The 15,207-nt window shown below is 42.5% G+C and overlaps 2 protein-coding genes across 3 annotated transcripts in view; one reads left to right on the top strand and one right to left on the bottom strand.

Moving 5' to 3' along the window:
• The window catches only part of LOC109397657 (uncharacterized), a 386,176-nt gene that overhangs the window by 305,390 nt on the left and 65,579 nt on the right, over nucleotides 1-15,207 (top strand). The gene's annotated exons all lie outside the window — the stretch shown is intronic.
• On the bottom strand, nucleotides 5,702-7,896 carry LOC134285097 (uncharacterized). The gene is made up of 4 exons (XM_062845146.1): nucleotides 7,755-7,896; nucleotides 7,003-7,684; nucleotides 6,740-6,941; nucleotides 5,702-6,681 (listed from the first exon to the last, which is right to left on the bottom strand). The coding sequence occupies exons 1-4, from the start codon at nucleotides 7,894-7,896 to the stop codon at nucleotides 6,451-6,453; spliced, it is 1,257 nt and encodes a 418-aa protein (XP_062701130.1). The 3' UTR covers nucleotides 5,702-6,450.

Here is a 15,207-nt window from a genome sequence, read left to right as displayed (position 1 = left end):
ATTTGTGGCTGCTGGACGTTCTCTAGATTTTTTTGTGACGCACTTTGGTTGGAAGCTCTGATATGATAGAGGAAATCAGTTCAGTTTGCACTTGCTAGAAGAACGGAAATCTCGAGACAGAATTGGCATGAATGGACACGAGCATTCATAAAGGATACTGTGGGTCAAAAATGTAAAAAAAAATCTTTAAAGTTTTCTGAAAATATAATTTGTGATTTTTTTTTTGAGAATTTTGGGAATTTTTAAGAATATTATTTTTTGCAATATTATCAAGGAAATTTTGAAGAAATCTCTATCAAAATTCAGTGAAGAAAACCGTAGATTTACCCATGGTATCAGGCTATCAGCTCACAGTGCTAACTGACCAGCACCCAATTCCTCGGACATCGCCCAGTGTGCCAGAAATAGAATTTTCCGCCTGTCTTAGTCTCTATTCCGTTCGGTCCATCCATGCGATGCTATACGGATGGGAAATGAATCTGCCAGTCGAACGGTCCAGTGCTTCCTCACTTATTCCATTTTCGTTTTTTTTGCATCCTCAAGAGGCTAAACTTTCTCCTCAACCCTTAGGTACAGCTGACTGAGAACGAGAACCAGGAGGACGACTAGAACCGTTCGTTCCAATTCTTGCCTTGACGCCGGCTGTCCTATCCGTATCGTCATGGGGAATCCTGGGAGCACACGATGACAACGATAGTCACGATAGAATGTCGTCGTCCACTGGAAAGTGTCATCAGTTACCTGTCAAACGTGGTAAAACCCTACTCAAGCTGTTCGTTCGAATTAGTTCCATTATGATGGATGTAACAATTCTCGGTCTAGACTTGTGATGGGAGGTGGGTTTGGAGTGGAATTCTTCTGGGAGAGGACTCTTTTGACTTCAATTTTGGGACAATCTACCCAGAGTCTTCTGTCCAGGGGTGAAAACTTGCTGAAATTCCAAGCATGCTGCAGTAGTTTTGCCGAGTTCGAAGAGGAAATGGAATCCTGGAAAAAGGAGAGATGAAATATTTGTTCCTTCCATCTGTCCGGTTCATTTGACTGTGGGTTTGTTTGTTTGGAGTTTATAAATTGACAATGGAACAAACAGCTTAAACTACTCGTCCTCAACTGAGATTCTTTTGACTGATGATATCATTCTTACAATTGAGAAATTTGATACTTGTTTACAGTTGAATGGGTTTAAAGTTCGAAAGTAAATCAACAGTATGAAGTTCTGTTTGCTGAGCTTATTAATAATATTAATAAGCTCAGCAAACAGAACTTCATACTGAGCATGAGCATGTGCATGTTTGCTGAGCTTATTGAAGGGCCTGTGGAAGTTGCCCGTCGTTTCGTATTTAACTTTTTCGATAAGTAACGTCCAGCGTCCAGTGTCCAGCGAAGGAAAAATCTAGAAAAAGTTCGAAATGTGTGAACAACGATGAGTTTCTAGATTATTTGACCCGTAGAAAGTTGTTGAATCACGTGCCGGGCAGATGAATAGGAATGTCAAATGTCTTCGTAACGCTACAGTTAGGATTTTTAAAACGTAAATTCTTTCTTCGTCGAAGAAGGATGCAAGAAGTCAGGCAATAAGGATACGCTCAACGCTACTGTTGGAAGTAAGTCTGTTCCGATCATAGTGAAAAATATGCCGACGCAAGTGAAGCAGCGCTCGTTTGCAGGAACGGGAAAGAAGTTTTTAGAATAATAAAGGAAGTCAAATTTCTGTTGACTCTAGATTGTTCTCTAGGCCTGCTTCTGCTGCGATGCCCCTCGCGAATTTCGTTGCTATCGACTTTTGATGACCGCAGACATCTATTGATGAAGACCTGCATCCGTTGCGTGTTCTTCGCTGATACACACCAGGTTTCGCTGTCGTATAGCAGCACAGATTTCACGTTCGAGTTGCAAATTCGAATTTTGGTGCGTCGACTAATCTGATTGTTTATCCATACATTTCTTAAACTCGCAAAAGTAGCCTTCGCCTTCTTGATTCGTGCACCTATGTCGATCTTGGTGCCGCCATCGGCCGCCATTTGACACTACCAAGATATTGGAAGTTTTCAACATTCTCCACTGATTGCCCAGCTACCGTAAAGCTGGAAAGGTTGACCGTGTTTACATCCAACCATTTGGTCTTGTTGACGTTGATGGTAAGACCTGCCGCTGAGGAGCGATTGGCAAGATCATCGAGCTTGGTCTGCATATCAGAGCGCCGCGCCGTTGAGTTAGGAGGGCAACGTCATTAGCCAATTCGAAGTCATTTAGGTGCTCCATGGTAATGGGCTGCCACAACAACCCACGATTTAGTTCACGGTCAATCGCACCAGCCAGGATCTCGTCGATTACGATGAGGAAGAGTAGCGGTGATAGGATACATCCTTGCCTCACTCCAGCAACGACCTGGATGGAATCGGACAAAACACCGTTGTGCAGTACTCTGCACAAAAATCCCTGTACTGTGCTTCAATGAGGCCGATGATTTTCTCAGGGAGACCCTTGCGCCCGAGGGCTTTCCGCATGTTTCCGTGATTGAGACGGTCGAAAGCTTTTTCGTAATCAATAAACACCGGGTAGATAGACTCTTGAAATTCATGGATTTGCTCCAGGGTGATACGGAGCCTGACAATATGGTCCACACAGAATCGTCTGGCACGGTAGCCTGCTTGCTGTCGTCGGAGAGTTGCGTCAATCTTCTCCTGTATCCGGTTAAGGATCACTTTGCAGAGGACTTTAAAAACGATACACAGTATGTAACATGATTCCCCGCCAATGAACTACCTGCATCGGCTTCCGACACTTTCCACCGCGAGAGGCGCTTCAAGTTTTCTTGAACTCTGTCGGAAACTAACGAAAACTATCGAAAGTTCCATCAAATTCCAACAGATGGTGACTCTGTAGCGAAAACAAACTTACAGTGATTATACCAAATTAGGGAAGGCAGTTTTTCAAATGTTTTTGCTTGAGATTATGCTGTAAATTAAATTTTTTATCTCTTTGGGGCTGTCCATAAACCACGTGGTCATGTGGGGGGGGGAAGGGTTCGGCCAATGACCATTTTGTATGGACAAATAAAAATTTTTGTATGGACTAATGACCACGCGGGGGGGGGGGGGTCGAGAATTCCCAAAAAAAAATGACCACGTGGTTTATGGACAGCCCCTTTTCAACGCATTGTTTACGTTTATATTTTATTTGTTTAAAAAACAATCCACAGGTCACATATTTTTTTAATTATGTGTATTTAAAAATGTATAAATTATCCACTTTATTCCAAAGTTGGTTCAGTACGGTAAAGTTACGGCAAGACCGTTTTGACAGTTGATTTGTGTCCCGTGCCGTGGAATCATTTACATCCGCACAACAAAAACAAATCAAATCGTAATCGTAAACGTTAGAATTTTAGTTGATTTGCGGAAGATGAACTAGAAAATAGTGCGAACAAGTAAATTACGCGTGTGAAAAGACCGGAATTCAATCGTTTCCCGTAGAACCGATTGTCGTGAATGGACGTAATAGCCAGCTGCTCCGATCCAAACGGAAAAGCTCCCGCAGGATTGGCATCCCAGTACATTGAACCGAATCATGCGAATGGGGAAAAAAGTGATGTATCCATTGGAAAATCATCCGGAAGGAACGGAACTATGGAGGTATAGATGGTCAAGAAGTGGAATGTTGTTGACAACGGCCAAACGAAAATCCCTTCGCGTGAACACCCGGTGGAAGGATGGTCCCATGGAGAAGCAACCATCACGTCGAAACATTTCAATGCTGAAAACGATTCGCTTCAAACAAGTCGGCCAACCCAAGTGTGGACATGCTGCGGAACGGATTAATCCCGGAAGATTGGGTAGCAACTGTTGGGGCGCAAAAGAAATAGACGAATCATCGAGATCCGAGAAGAGCGGTAGATGGTGCCATCGATATACAAGTAGAACTCATATGTGAAAATTGAAAACCATGTATTTTCAAATAAATGTTCGAAACTCATTTCCTACGGATTTATTTTTGTGGGCCGCAATAGATACGCTAGCGGGTTATGCTCCGCAATCTGTGAGAACATGCTGTTTAGAGGCAATATTAGAAACAAGTGACCTTCATGTGGAAAATAGATATGCTAAAGCAGGGGGCTACCTTAACGGGAATGTTAAGAGACATAGGGTGACGAAGGGTATTATCGGCAGGTTTGTTCTCTTCGTCATGGGGGGTTTTTGTGGGCCAAATTGCCTGAAATTTGGGCATATAACTCAGCTTGGCTGGGAAGGATTTGAGGCCAACTCTGAGACCAACAGGTTTAAAAAAAAAACATGACGAAGAGAACAAAACTGCCGAGATTACGTAAGTTCCCCTAAATAGAAAAAACGGGGGAAGCGTTGTCTTTATAGTTATTAGTGATTAACCACCACGATCACTAATAAACTATTTCAAAGTTTTAGATTTGAGGATATGCGTCATCTCGCAACTTTGGAGAACTTGATGAACCGGTTTTGGTTATTTGCGATCATTTCAAAGTTTGTGATATAAGAATGTGCGTCATCTCGCAATTTTGGAGAACTTGGTGAACCGGAAACGCAAGGATCACTAACCAACTAAATAGTTCATTTATGGAAATGATCATCGTTGCAAACATGTTGCCACTGAGTAATCATGAAACAAACAAAATTAAAACCTAGTAAAATCCTGTTGTTAATGCCAAACTGAGGTGTAACAGTTTTATAACATTAAAATGAAAACAAACGTCATCATTAGTCGAAACTTGCGAAACCAATTTGTAACTGAAGTATAATCTGATTGTTTCAACGAATCTTAATAACAACCGTTTACAAACCAAATCAACCAAAACATTGATTCTGATTGTTATAAAAATGTTGCACCTGGAACTTATTTAGAACATAACGAACAATTTTGACAGGAGAGGTAGAAGTTCCAAAATGTGCGGCAAAATGTTTTTGTAATCACGAAAAATATAAAATGCACTAAAAAAACCAAAATGTTTCAAAAATAACGAAATCATGTACAAATAAAATGTAACCTTTTCTTCATAAATTTATCGACATATTCCAAATTTTATAAAATTTAAGTGATAAAATAGAAAAAAATCTGAATGGAAGAATAATATTGACCCAATAAAAAAATTCTGCCTGATTTTCGCAGAACTGAACGACTGGTACCTACCATGGGAAGATATGAATGAATATATGGGCTTTTGAGAAATCTAACGTAACGTACAAAAATATTAGGAGTTTCCCACGAAAAATTTTGCAATGGGTTTACATTTTTTACAAAAATGTGAAATTTTCGTTACGTAATAAATGGACAGCCTCTTGTCGACGTAAATGGGAAGTACACGTCCAAGTGTCTGCTTTTTTAGTTATTTATGTCCTACACGAAAAATTCAAACTTCCTTATTTTGGGTCGATTTTACCCTAAAATGAGTATAACAAATTGATTAGTTACCCAAAATTAGGTTGTTTTTCCTTTCTCCCCCACAGATGTTGTCGTAAATAAACAGAGATGTGTCTATCCAACGGGGGTCCTTGTAGCCAAAAAGCCAATTTTTGGTAAATGTAGATTTACCCAAGTTTGGGTTGAATGAAGGGGATCTTAGGTTAAATTTACCTACTCTTGAGTGTGTTTTTAGTTGGAGGTAAAGGCAGTTTACCTTGCGTGAGTTTAATCGATTCATTCAAATGTTGGGCCGAACTATAGGATTGCGCCAAAAGAATTCAATTTTTGGAAGTTTGGCGGTTCCCTGTACCACGTGCAGTATTGTTGTACTTTGTCAATACGGATTCCCATAGACATGATTCAGTAAATAGTATCTTTCTAAATTCTAAAATTAATTTTCAGCATTTTATGGGTGCATTAAATAAGCTGCTGAAATGCACTCCGCCAAAGCAATATGGCGAGTTAATTTTTACCACAAATGCCTAAATTTTCACTCGCAAAATGATAGGTAGACTGAGGCGCGTTAAGAATACGGAGCTAAAATGCGTAACTTACCGATAAATCTGGAACGGCACACAAATTGACGTTCTCGGTCAGCCTTATTTGCGGTATATTTATGCACACATTTTATTAATCACATGAACGAAACTGTTGATGCATAATAACTAGCAGTGACGAATGTGGTGACTAGCTGACTAGTTGTCGAATCGGTCACCATTTTTTAAGTCGACTAAAAGTTGTATCTTGGTTATAATTCGTTTATATCACGAATGGTTGTTTTTTGTTTTATATTGGCTCCACCTCTTGCGCTTTTTTGGTTTCAATTTAGTCGTTAATAAGACGATTGGTTCAAATGGCATAACTTTCAATATAGTTGCATACAAATTACAGGAACTTATTAATGTCCAAGTGTGTTGCTTGGAAAAGGTGTGTTCTTCAAAACCTTTTTATAAACAGAGATCAAGGTACACCATAATTGTTATCTTTGTATGCCAGAAAATAACTAGATCTACCAAATCAACCCATTTGAGTCAAAAATGTTAGCACCGAGTAGGCAATATTGAGCAGAGCGAGAAATTTGGGTGTGTTAATTTCAAACAGCCCAACGCAATCCATATGAATCCCGTTGCGAGTGTTGATCCAGATGATCATCAAGGTGGTCCGCAATTGTATATACTCGGAGCGACGTTCCGCTCGAAACGGTATCCGAGCACAAATCTCAAAGATGTGTTGTCCGATAGTGTCCGCCTGTGTGCGAGAAAATTATTAGAATAATGAAACATGGATATAAAAAAGGCGAGCTTACTTCATCCCGAAACGAATCTACCAGATAACATAGGAAAAAGTACTCAAACAGAAAGAATGTTACGGCTGCTCCAAATATAAACGTCATAAAGTTCATTCCCATTCCGAAACAGGCGTAGATCAGTGCCGCGATGGCGAATATGGAGAAGTAGTGCACCAGCAGAAACACTTTTCCAACGAGATTTTCCAAAATTTTCAAGTAACTGAAAATGCAGTTGCATAAGTAATCTTATTATGATCATTTACTAAAAGTGTAGAACTAACCTCCAATACTCCAGATACTGAACCAGAGCTTCTCGAACCTCCCGTTGAACCCAAGTAAAATACTGGTCGTCGTTCAAATCAAGTTGCTGTGAAATCTGCTGGAAGCGATGGGCCAAGAACCGCAGTTTCGTTCGCATCCCCATCAGGATTACCGCGAGACATACGGTACAACCGATGGTTTTCGGAAGAATCGATCCCGGTATTGAACCAACGACCAGGTAGATGTACAAATTCGTCGTCTTGTTTCCAATCCAACTGAGCTGGAGCGGAAACTTGAACAGCTCGTTTTTGGTAGCGTTGGGAAACGTGAACACAATCGTATCTATAACAATCCAGCTGAAAATAATTTGCAGGAATTTACGGGCGGCACGGTTGAATTTGATTTGTTCACGTTCTTCATAAGCCCGGTCCTTGGAATGACGGTAGGTACTAGTGATGTACTGTCGTAAGGTCGCAATCGGTTCGATGAAAATTCCTGCTGCTATCATTCTTAAGCAAGAAATAATAATGCACGTGATTTTGGTGGTTTCCAAAATGACCAGAGATACATCTTCGTTGTCGCCCGTCAACGCTGTATAGAACTGTAGAGAGAATACAAACACGTTGACGGTGAACAGAGTCTGACAAACGGTAAAGATTTTGCGTTCGTGAGCCCAACTCGCCGTGACGCCTCCTCGAATCCCTGTTTTCGGATCAAGAAAACAACTAAGGATGATATTTAAAGTTTATACGCGATGGAGCGGTAACAGTACCTCCGAAGAGAAACAATGCGTCCATCCACCAAAAACAGTCGCCAGCAGGTCCATCGTCGGACCACAAGTGCCGAATTCGAAGGATCGCCGCCGTCCACCAATGGTGACCACACTTCCAAGGATATCGAATATTGGCCACCATTTTGCTACCAACTGTGGGAACCGACTAACAACGATTGCCATTCGACGATTGAATAAACTTTTGCAATCTGTTTCGAAGAGGTTGATCGGTTCACACGGATGGCGGTCGAGGAGGTGCATTTGTGGATGGAGATAATAAGCGGAAGTTTTCAGCAATTATAAGGAGTCGCACGTGTGACATCGTTTTTCACTATTACACAGTGCAACAACTTCTTGACCTGATTCCATTCAGCGTTTTTATGATAGTTGTTCATCATAGGTATTGAACATTCCGGAGTAATTCAATGCACAATTACTCAAAAGAGATTTTTGATCTCAAAAATATTTCCTCGAGTCTTTATGAATATAATGCCACACTGCTCTTGTGTTCATAAATTCAGGTCTACACTTTAGTAAGCCATTTGCGATTTGCAGTAAACATGAAAAAAATCGCGTGTTATGCCTCGAGCATGTATGGTTGACTCACAACTCAGTGGTATGGCCGAGAGGTATACTCCGGGCCTCTCAATAAGCAGACTAATGTTCGAATCCGGTTATTATTTTACTTTTATAGTTTTATATGTCGATTCGGTTCTAGCGATAGCTAGCTCGACTTTATTTGTGATAGAAGACGTAAATTTTTGTCAAACATGCCGCTCCTTTTATGTGCATCTAAGTGAACTTACATTTACATGGAGTCAGTAGTGTGCGGTAGTTCGGCAGCAGCAAAGTTTCGCGCGCTCGCTTTGCTAGATTTTTGCGATTTTTTTTTTCTTCTCTGCGGGGCACCGACGACGGGACGCCAAGCAGTCAGTAGTGTGCGGTAGTTCGGCAGCAGCAAAGTTTCGCGCGCTCGCTTTGCTAGATTTTTGCGATTTGTTTTTCTTCTCTGCGGGGCACCGACGACGGGACGCCAAGCAGTCAGTAGTGTGCGGTAGTTCGGCAGCAGCAAAGTTTCGCGCGCTCGCTTTGCTAGATTTTTGCGATTTGTTTTTCTTCTCTGCGGGGCACCGACGACGGGACGCCAAGCAGTCAGTAGTGTGCGGTAGTTCGGCAGCAGCAAAGTTTCGCGCGCTCGCTTTGCTAGATTTTTGCGATTTGTTTTTCTTCTCTGCGGGGCACCGACGACGGGACGCCAAGCAGTCAGTAGTGTGCGGTAGTTCGGCAGCAGCAAAGTTTCGCGCGCTCGCTTTGCTAGATTTTTGCGATTTGTTTTTCTTCTCTGCGGGGCACCGACGACGGGACGCCAAGCAGTCAGTAGTGTGCGGTAGTTCGGCAGCAGCAAAGTTTCGCGCGCTCGCTTTGCTAGATTTTTGCGATTTGTTTTTCTTCTCTGCGGGGCACCGACGACGGGACGCCAAGCAGTCAGTAGTGTGCGGTAGTTCGGCAGCAGCAAAGTTTCGCGCGCTCGCTTTGCTAGATTTTTGCGATTTGTTTTTCTTCTCTGCGGGGCACCGACGACGGGACGCCAAGCAGTCAGTAGTGTGCGGTAGTTCGGCAGCAGCAAAGTTTCGCGCGCTCGCTTTGCTAGATTTTTGCGATTTTTTTTTTCTTCTCTGCGGGGCACCGACGACGGGACGCCAAGCAGTCAGTAGTGTGCGGTAGTTCGGCAGCAGCAAAGTTTCGCGCGCTGGGTTTGCTAGATTTTTGCGATTTTTTTTTCTCTTCTCTCTGCGGGGCTCCGACGACGGGACGAGTGTGCGCGCGCCGTGGTTGAGTCGGTTCCGAATTTTTCGCTTCCCTTCGGCGCTAGTTTCCAATACACTTTTAGTTGATAATAAATATTTTCTTTCATTTTTTGCATTTACACAAAAGAGTGAAAAATGTTAGTTCGGGTTCGCCGGTCGAGAAAAAATCCGGGCGCCGACAAGTGAGTCGCGTTCAGTGTATTTCTGTGTGGAATAGACTAAAGGTTTCTGCTCCCTAGTGGAGTGGAGACGCGCGATAGAATTTTCTTTTTGGCTAGTTCTTGCGTCGAAAAGTGGTCGGTTGTTAACGGCGGTTTGTGTATATTGATCCATTGTCAAATCATGTCACCAACCATAGGTGACTCCCGGACTGACAATGTACCTTACCCTACTAACAAAAAATTCCTTCCTGAGACAAACGTGGAGATGCAGCGATTCGCGGTCTTTTTAACAACGTTTGTCTTACTAACATTCCCTTCCATCCTCGATGACCGTAAGGACGTGGCCGGCGCCGTTATTGACCTTATTAAAGTTGAGAGCTCTCGACCTGTGTACATTGAGAATAGTAAGCTAGTCCCAAGCCCTATTCATTGGTTCCTTGTGCAATTTCGATTGCTCTGGTCAATCACGGAGTAGCAACTACGAATTGTGCGGTCATCTATGCTCATGCTAAGTGAACTTACATTTACATGATTTTTTATAAGAGTGTGGAATTTATTTAAGAACTCCTTTATGAATACTTCTTTCGAAATTGCTTCAAGTATATCTTCAGAAAATCCTTCAAGAATTGTTTTCTCAAAGCGTTCTTAAGATTCCTCTCGAAAGTTTCTTCTGAGCATCTTACAGGTATTGCTTCGGGATTTTCTCCGAGGGATCCTGCAGAAATTTCCTCGAGCATTCTTCTGGAGAAGCTTCCATGGGTTTCCTCAGGAATTCCTCTATAGGCTCAAATATTCGTTTAAGAATTCTTTCAGGAAATCATCCATAAATTCTTTCAGAAATGTTTTCAGCGATTCCTTAAAAAATCAAAAGTTCAGAATTCTTCCAGAAATTGCTTCAACGATTTCTTAAGGAAATCTTCCACATACTCTTTCAAAAAAATCCAGAGATTCCTTCAGAACTTTTCCTGGCGATTCTCTCAAAAACTCTGTATAAGATTCATGTTCTATAAAGTTGCCCAAGGATTCATTTAGGCAATATCCCATGGCTTCCTTCTAGAATCGCTCCATTGATTTTTCAGAAATAACTGTAGAAATTCGATCTTGAAGTCTGCTACGATTTCTTTTAAAACTTCACCAGCGGCTCCTTCAAAAGTTCTTTCACCGATGCTTTATGAAATTCCGTCAGTGCTTTCTCCAAATATTTCCTCGAAAATTTCTAAAGAAATTTCTTCAAGAATTCTTTTAGGTAGTTTTCCGTGGATTCCTTCTGAAACTTCACCAGGGATTACTATAGAAATTCTTCAGGGTATTTCTTTAGGAAATCCGTCGGAAATTTTTCCAGGACTCCCATAAAAATTTCCTACGGAGATTTCTTCAAAAAAAGATCCTTCCATAAATTTCACCAGTGAGTTCTTTAGAAATTTGTACCTGGCGCCATTCATAAATTACGTAACGCTCCAGGTGGAGAGAGATATACCCCCCGAACAAAGCGTAACGGTACATACAAACATTTTGGAATTTCCATACCGAAAGTTTGTTCAGCGTTATGTTATAACTTAATGCTGCCGATGTTTTTTTTTCTTAAGATTCGTTAGAGATTTGTTCAGGAATAGCCTTATGGATTGAAAATTCTCGTGAGTATGTGTCCAGAAATTTCCTTCTGGATTCTCCGCAGTTATTCCTCCATGTATTTCCCCCTGAAATTTATCCAGGGTATCATTTAACGATAACTCTAGGAATTTATTCATGGATTCTTTACCACTCCTTGTGCATTAGGGTCATTTTTGACCCAAACCGTGAACTACGTCAGCGAGCTGTTGCCAACGTGATGCATTAGGAAGGCTAAAGAATTCAATCAGGAAGAAAATCCTATGAACTTATACAGACACTCCATTGTAAAAAATCTCAGTGATTTTTCTATGGAACTTCACAGAAGCTTATGTAGGCGTTTCTACAGGTATTCCCATAGGAATTTAAAAAGACACAGACACTGTCTTCAGCCAGAGGCTGTACAAACTGAACATAACTTACCACTAGACAACGGACAGAAGGATAATTTCTTGCGAAAGAATAGTTTCATCCCTCGGAGCGGGAATCGAACCCCCACCCCATGGCATGGTACGACTAGACGCTTGGTGAGACTAAACGCCATTCTTCGGAAATTCAGCGAGGACTTTCTTTAGAAGTTCTTCCAAGGAGATTTTCTAAATTTTTATCGAGATACGTCTTTAAACATCCTACAGAGATTCCTCCAAAACTTCTTGAGAAATTTCTTCTTGGATCTCTGCAAAAAATACTACAAGTTTTTTATATTGCTCCTACGGTTTCAGTAATATTTCCAGAGATAATTTCAGTAAATGTTTCAGATGTTCCCCAGGGCTTTATTGAAAAGTTCATCCAGAAGTTACACAAACCATCACTGGAAGAGTTATTCAAAGAATCCTTGAAGGAATTTCTAAAGAAATTCAAGGACGCTTGTCTCTTAACCTATCGAAACTCGCGCGGTTGGCCACCACAGTCAACACCACGCTAATGCAGAGTATAAAAAGCGTGATTTTTTCAGCGTGGAGGAATTCCTGAATGAATGCTTAAGAGAATACCTGGAGAAACTCCTTGAGAAATGTTTTTGATTCATAGAAAAAAAAAATAAGACTCTTCAGGAAGAACTCTGGAAATTTCTGGATTCTTTTAAGGAATCTTTTGCAGAATACATCCTGTGTATGTGTTCTTAGAAGACATATTAAGTAAATATGTCTGATAGGTGAAATGAGTAGATTTCATTCATTCATTTATTCAGTTCAACATCAAATTCATGATAACACTGAATCAACAATTTGCCGCCATATTACTCGATTTGCAGCTGCAGCTCTCCATCCTCGGTCGCGCCCAATGCTCGCCAGGTCACGCTCCACCTGGTGCCCATTATGCTCTCTGCGCTCCTCGCCTTCCTGTGCCAACCGAATCAGTAGCGAACACCAAATTTGCGAGGTAGTAATCCGACATTCCTGCAACATGCCTTGCCCACCGTGTCCTTCCGGCTTTGGCCACCTTCTGGATGCTGGGTTCGCCGTAAAGTGCAGCGAGCTCGTGGTTCATCCTTCTCCGCCACACACCGTTCTCCTGCACACTGCCGAAGATCGTCCTTAGCACCCGTCGCTCGAAAACTCCGAGTGCTTGCAGGTCTTTCTCGAGCATGGCCCACGTCTCGTGCCCGTAGAGGACCACCGGTTTTATTAACGTTTTGTACATGGTACATTTGGTGCGTGGGTGAGTCTTTTTCGACCGCAGTTTCTTCTGGAGCCCGTAGTAGGCTCGACTTCCGCTGATGATGCGCCTCCGAATTTCACGGTTCACGTTGTTGTCAGCCGTCAGTAAGGATCTGAGGTAGACGAATTCCTCCATCACCTCGAAAGTAACCCCGTCTATCGTAACATTACTACCCAAACGGATCCGATCGTGTTCTGTTCCGCCTACCAGCATGTACTTTGTTTTTGAGGCATTCACCACCAGTCCGACCTTTGCTGCTTCAAAGCACACAAATTGACCGGATTTTGTGAAAAACGTTCCCCGGCTGTTAAGCCCGGCTCGTCGCATCACACCTGCCAGAGCGATGTTGAAGAGTAGGCATGAGAGTCCATCACCTTGTCGTCATAGTCCCCGGCAAGATTCGAATGAACTGGATAGTTCACTCGAAACCCTTACGCAGTTTTGTACACCGTCCATCGTTGCTTTAATCAGTCTAGTCAGCTTCCCAGCAAAGCCGTTTTCGTCCATGATTCTCCAAAGCTCTGCGCGGTCGATTCTGTCGTATGCCGCTTTGAAGTCGATGAACAGGTGAAGCGTTGGGACCTGGTATCTGGTCCATTGTCGACCTAGATCTGGTCCATTGTCGACCGGCCGTTGATGAAGCCGGCTTGATAACTTCCCGCGAACTCATTTACTTTAGGTGAAAGACGGTGGAAGATAATCTGTGATAGCACTTTGAAGGCGGCATTTAAAATCGTGATCGCTCGAAAGTTCTTACACATTAACTTGTCGCCTTTCTTGTAGATGGACTATGAGGGATAATTCCTTCCACTACTCCGGTAGCTGTTCGGTTTCTCAGATCTTGACTACTAACCGGTGCAGACAGGTGACCAACTTTTCCGGGCCCAGCTTGATGAGTTCTGCTGCGATACCGTCCTTACCAGCTGCTTTGTTGTTTTTGAGCTGGTGGATGGCATCCTTAACTTCCCTCAGTGTGGAAGTTGGATCGTTCCCGTCCTCTGCTGCGCTAACATACACTACCCGTCATAAGTACGGACTCACAAAAAGTATTGCAAAAATATTGCATCACCCTGACTCACCTCGATATTTGTAAAACCAGAACACCTACAAAAATGCCGCCTTCAGAAAACTTGTTGCCTTTGGTCTTCTGAATAACTTTCCTGACGACAGCATCTTTGTAAGTCCCCAGGTTTTGGAGATATCGAGGTGAGTCAGGGTGATGCAATATTGTTGCAATACTTTTGCGGTACGTAGCCTTTGCGTGTTTCTTGTGAACGGCACAGCAGTCAGTGCTGAAAAATTCATTTCGTCATATCTGAATTCAACCACCTACAGCTCATTTTAAAAGCTGAACCTGAGAATATGGTGTATGAAAAACTTGTGCGGCCAGACCAGTTCTGCAAGAATGTCACGGAAAAACTGCTATTTTTCGAATATTCAAGGTATATGTCACGGACTACCTTCGAAAATTGTCAATGATATTCACGGTGAATATCATTTGGCATTTTTCAAAGGTAGTCCGTGACATTTACCTTAAATATTCGAAAAATAGCGTTTTTTCCGTGACTTTCTTGCAGAACTGGTCTAGCCGCACAAGTTTTTCATATACCATATTTCCAGGTTCAGCTTCTAAAATGTGCTGTAGGTGGTTGAATTTAGATATGAAGAAATGAAATTTTCAGCACTGACAGCAGTTCCATTTTTTCACACTCCGCTTCTTCCAGGGTCTTTTTCTCCTGGAAGATACGGGTCTGCTGCTTCCGCTTCTGTCTGTATCGCTCCACATTCTGTCGGGTTCCATGCTGCAGCATTACCGCCCGCGCTGCGTCCTTCTCCTCCAGAACCGCTCTGCACTCTTCATCAAACCAATCGTTTCGTCGACTCCGTTTTACGTACCCGATAGTGCTCTCGACTGCGTTGTTGATGGCTGCTTTGACTGTACTTCAGCAGTCCTCCAGAGGGGCCACATCGTCCGGCAACGCTGCCTCGAGATTCTGCGCGTATGCGGTGGCAACATCCGCTTGCTTCAGTCGCTCTAGATCGTACCGGGGCGGCCGCCAGTTCTGTACATTGTTAATAACGGAGTGTTTTGGGCGCAGTTTTACCATCACCAGGTAATGATAAGATAGGTCCTGACGTCGATAATGTCGGAGAAGTGCCGTCCATCAATCAGAACGTGGTTGATTATCGATTCCATTTATTGTGGTGTTCTCCATG

The sequence above is a fragment of the Aedes albopictus genome, chromosome 1 (assembly GCF_035046485.1).
Source record: "Aedes albopictus strain Foshan chromosome 1, AalbF5, whole genome shotgun sequence".
In the NCBI taxonomy this organism is placed as follows: Eukaryota; Metazoa; Arthropoda; class Insecta; order Diptera; family Culicidae; genus Aedes; species Aedes albopictus.
The sequence above is the reverse complement of the archived record's forward strand: the minus strand, read 5'-3'. Positions and strand labels throughout refer to the sequence as shown.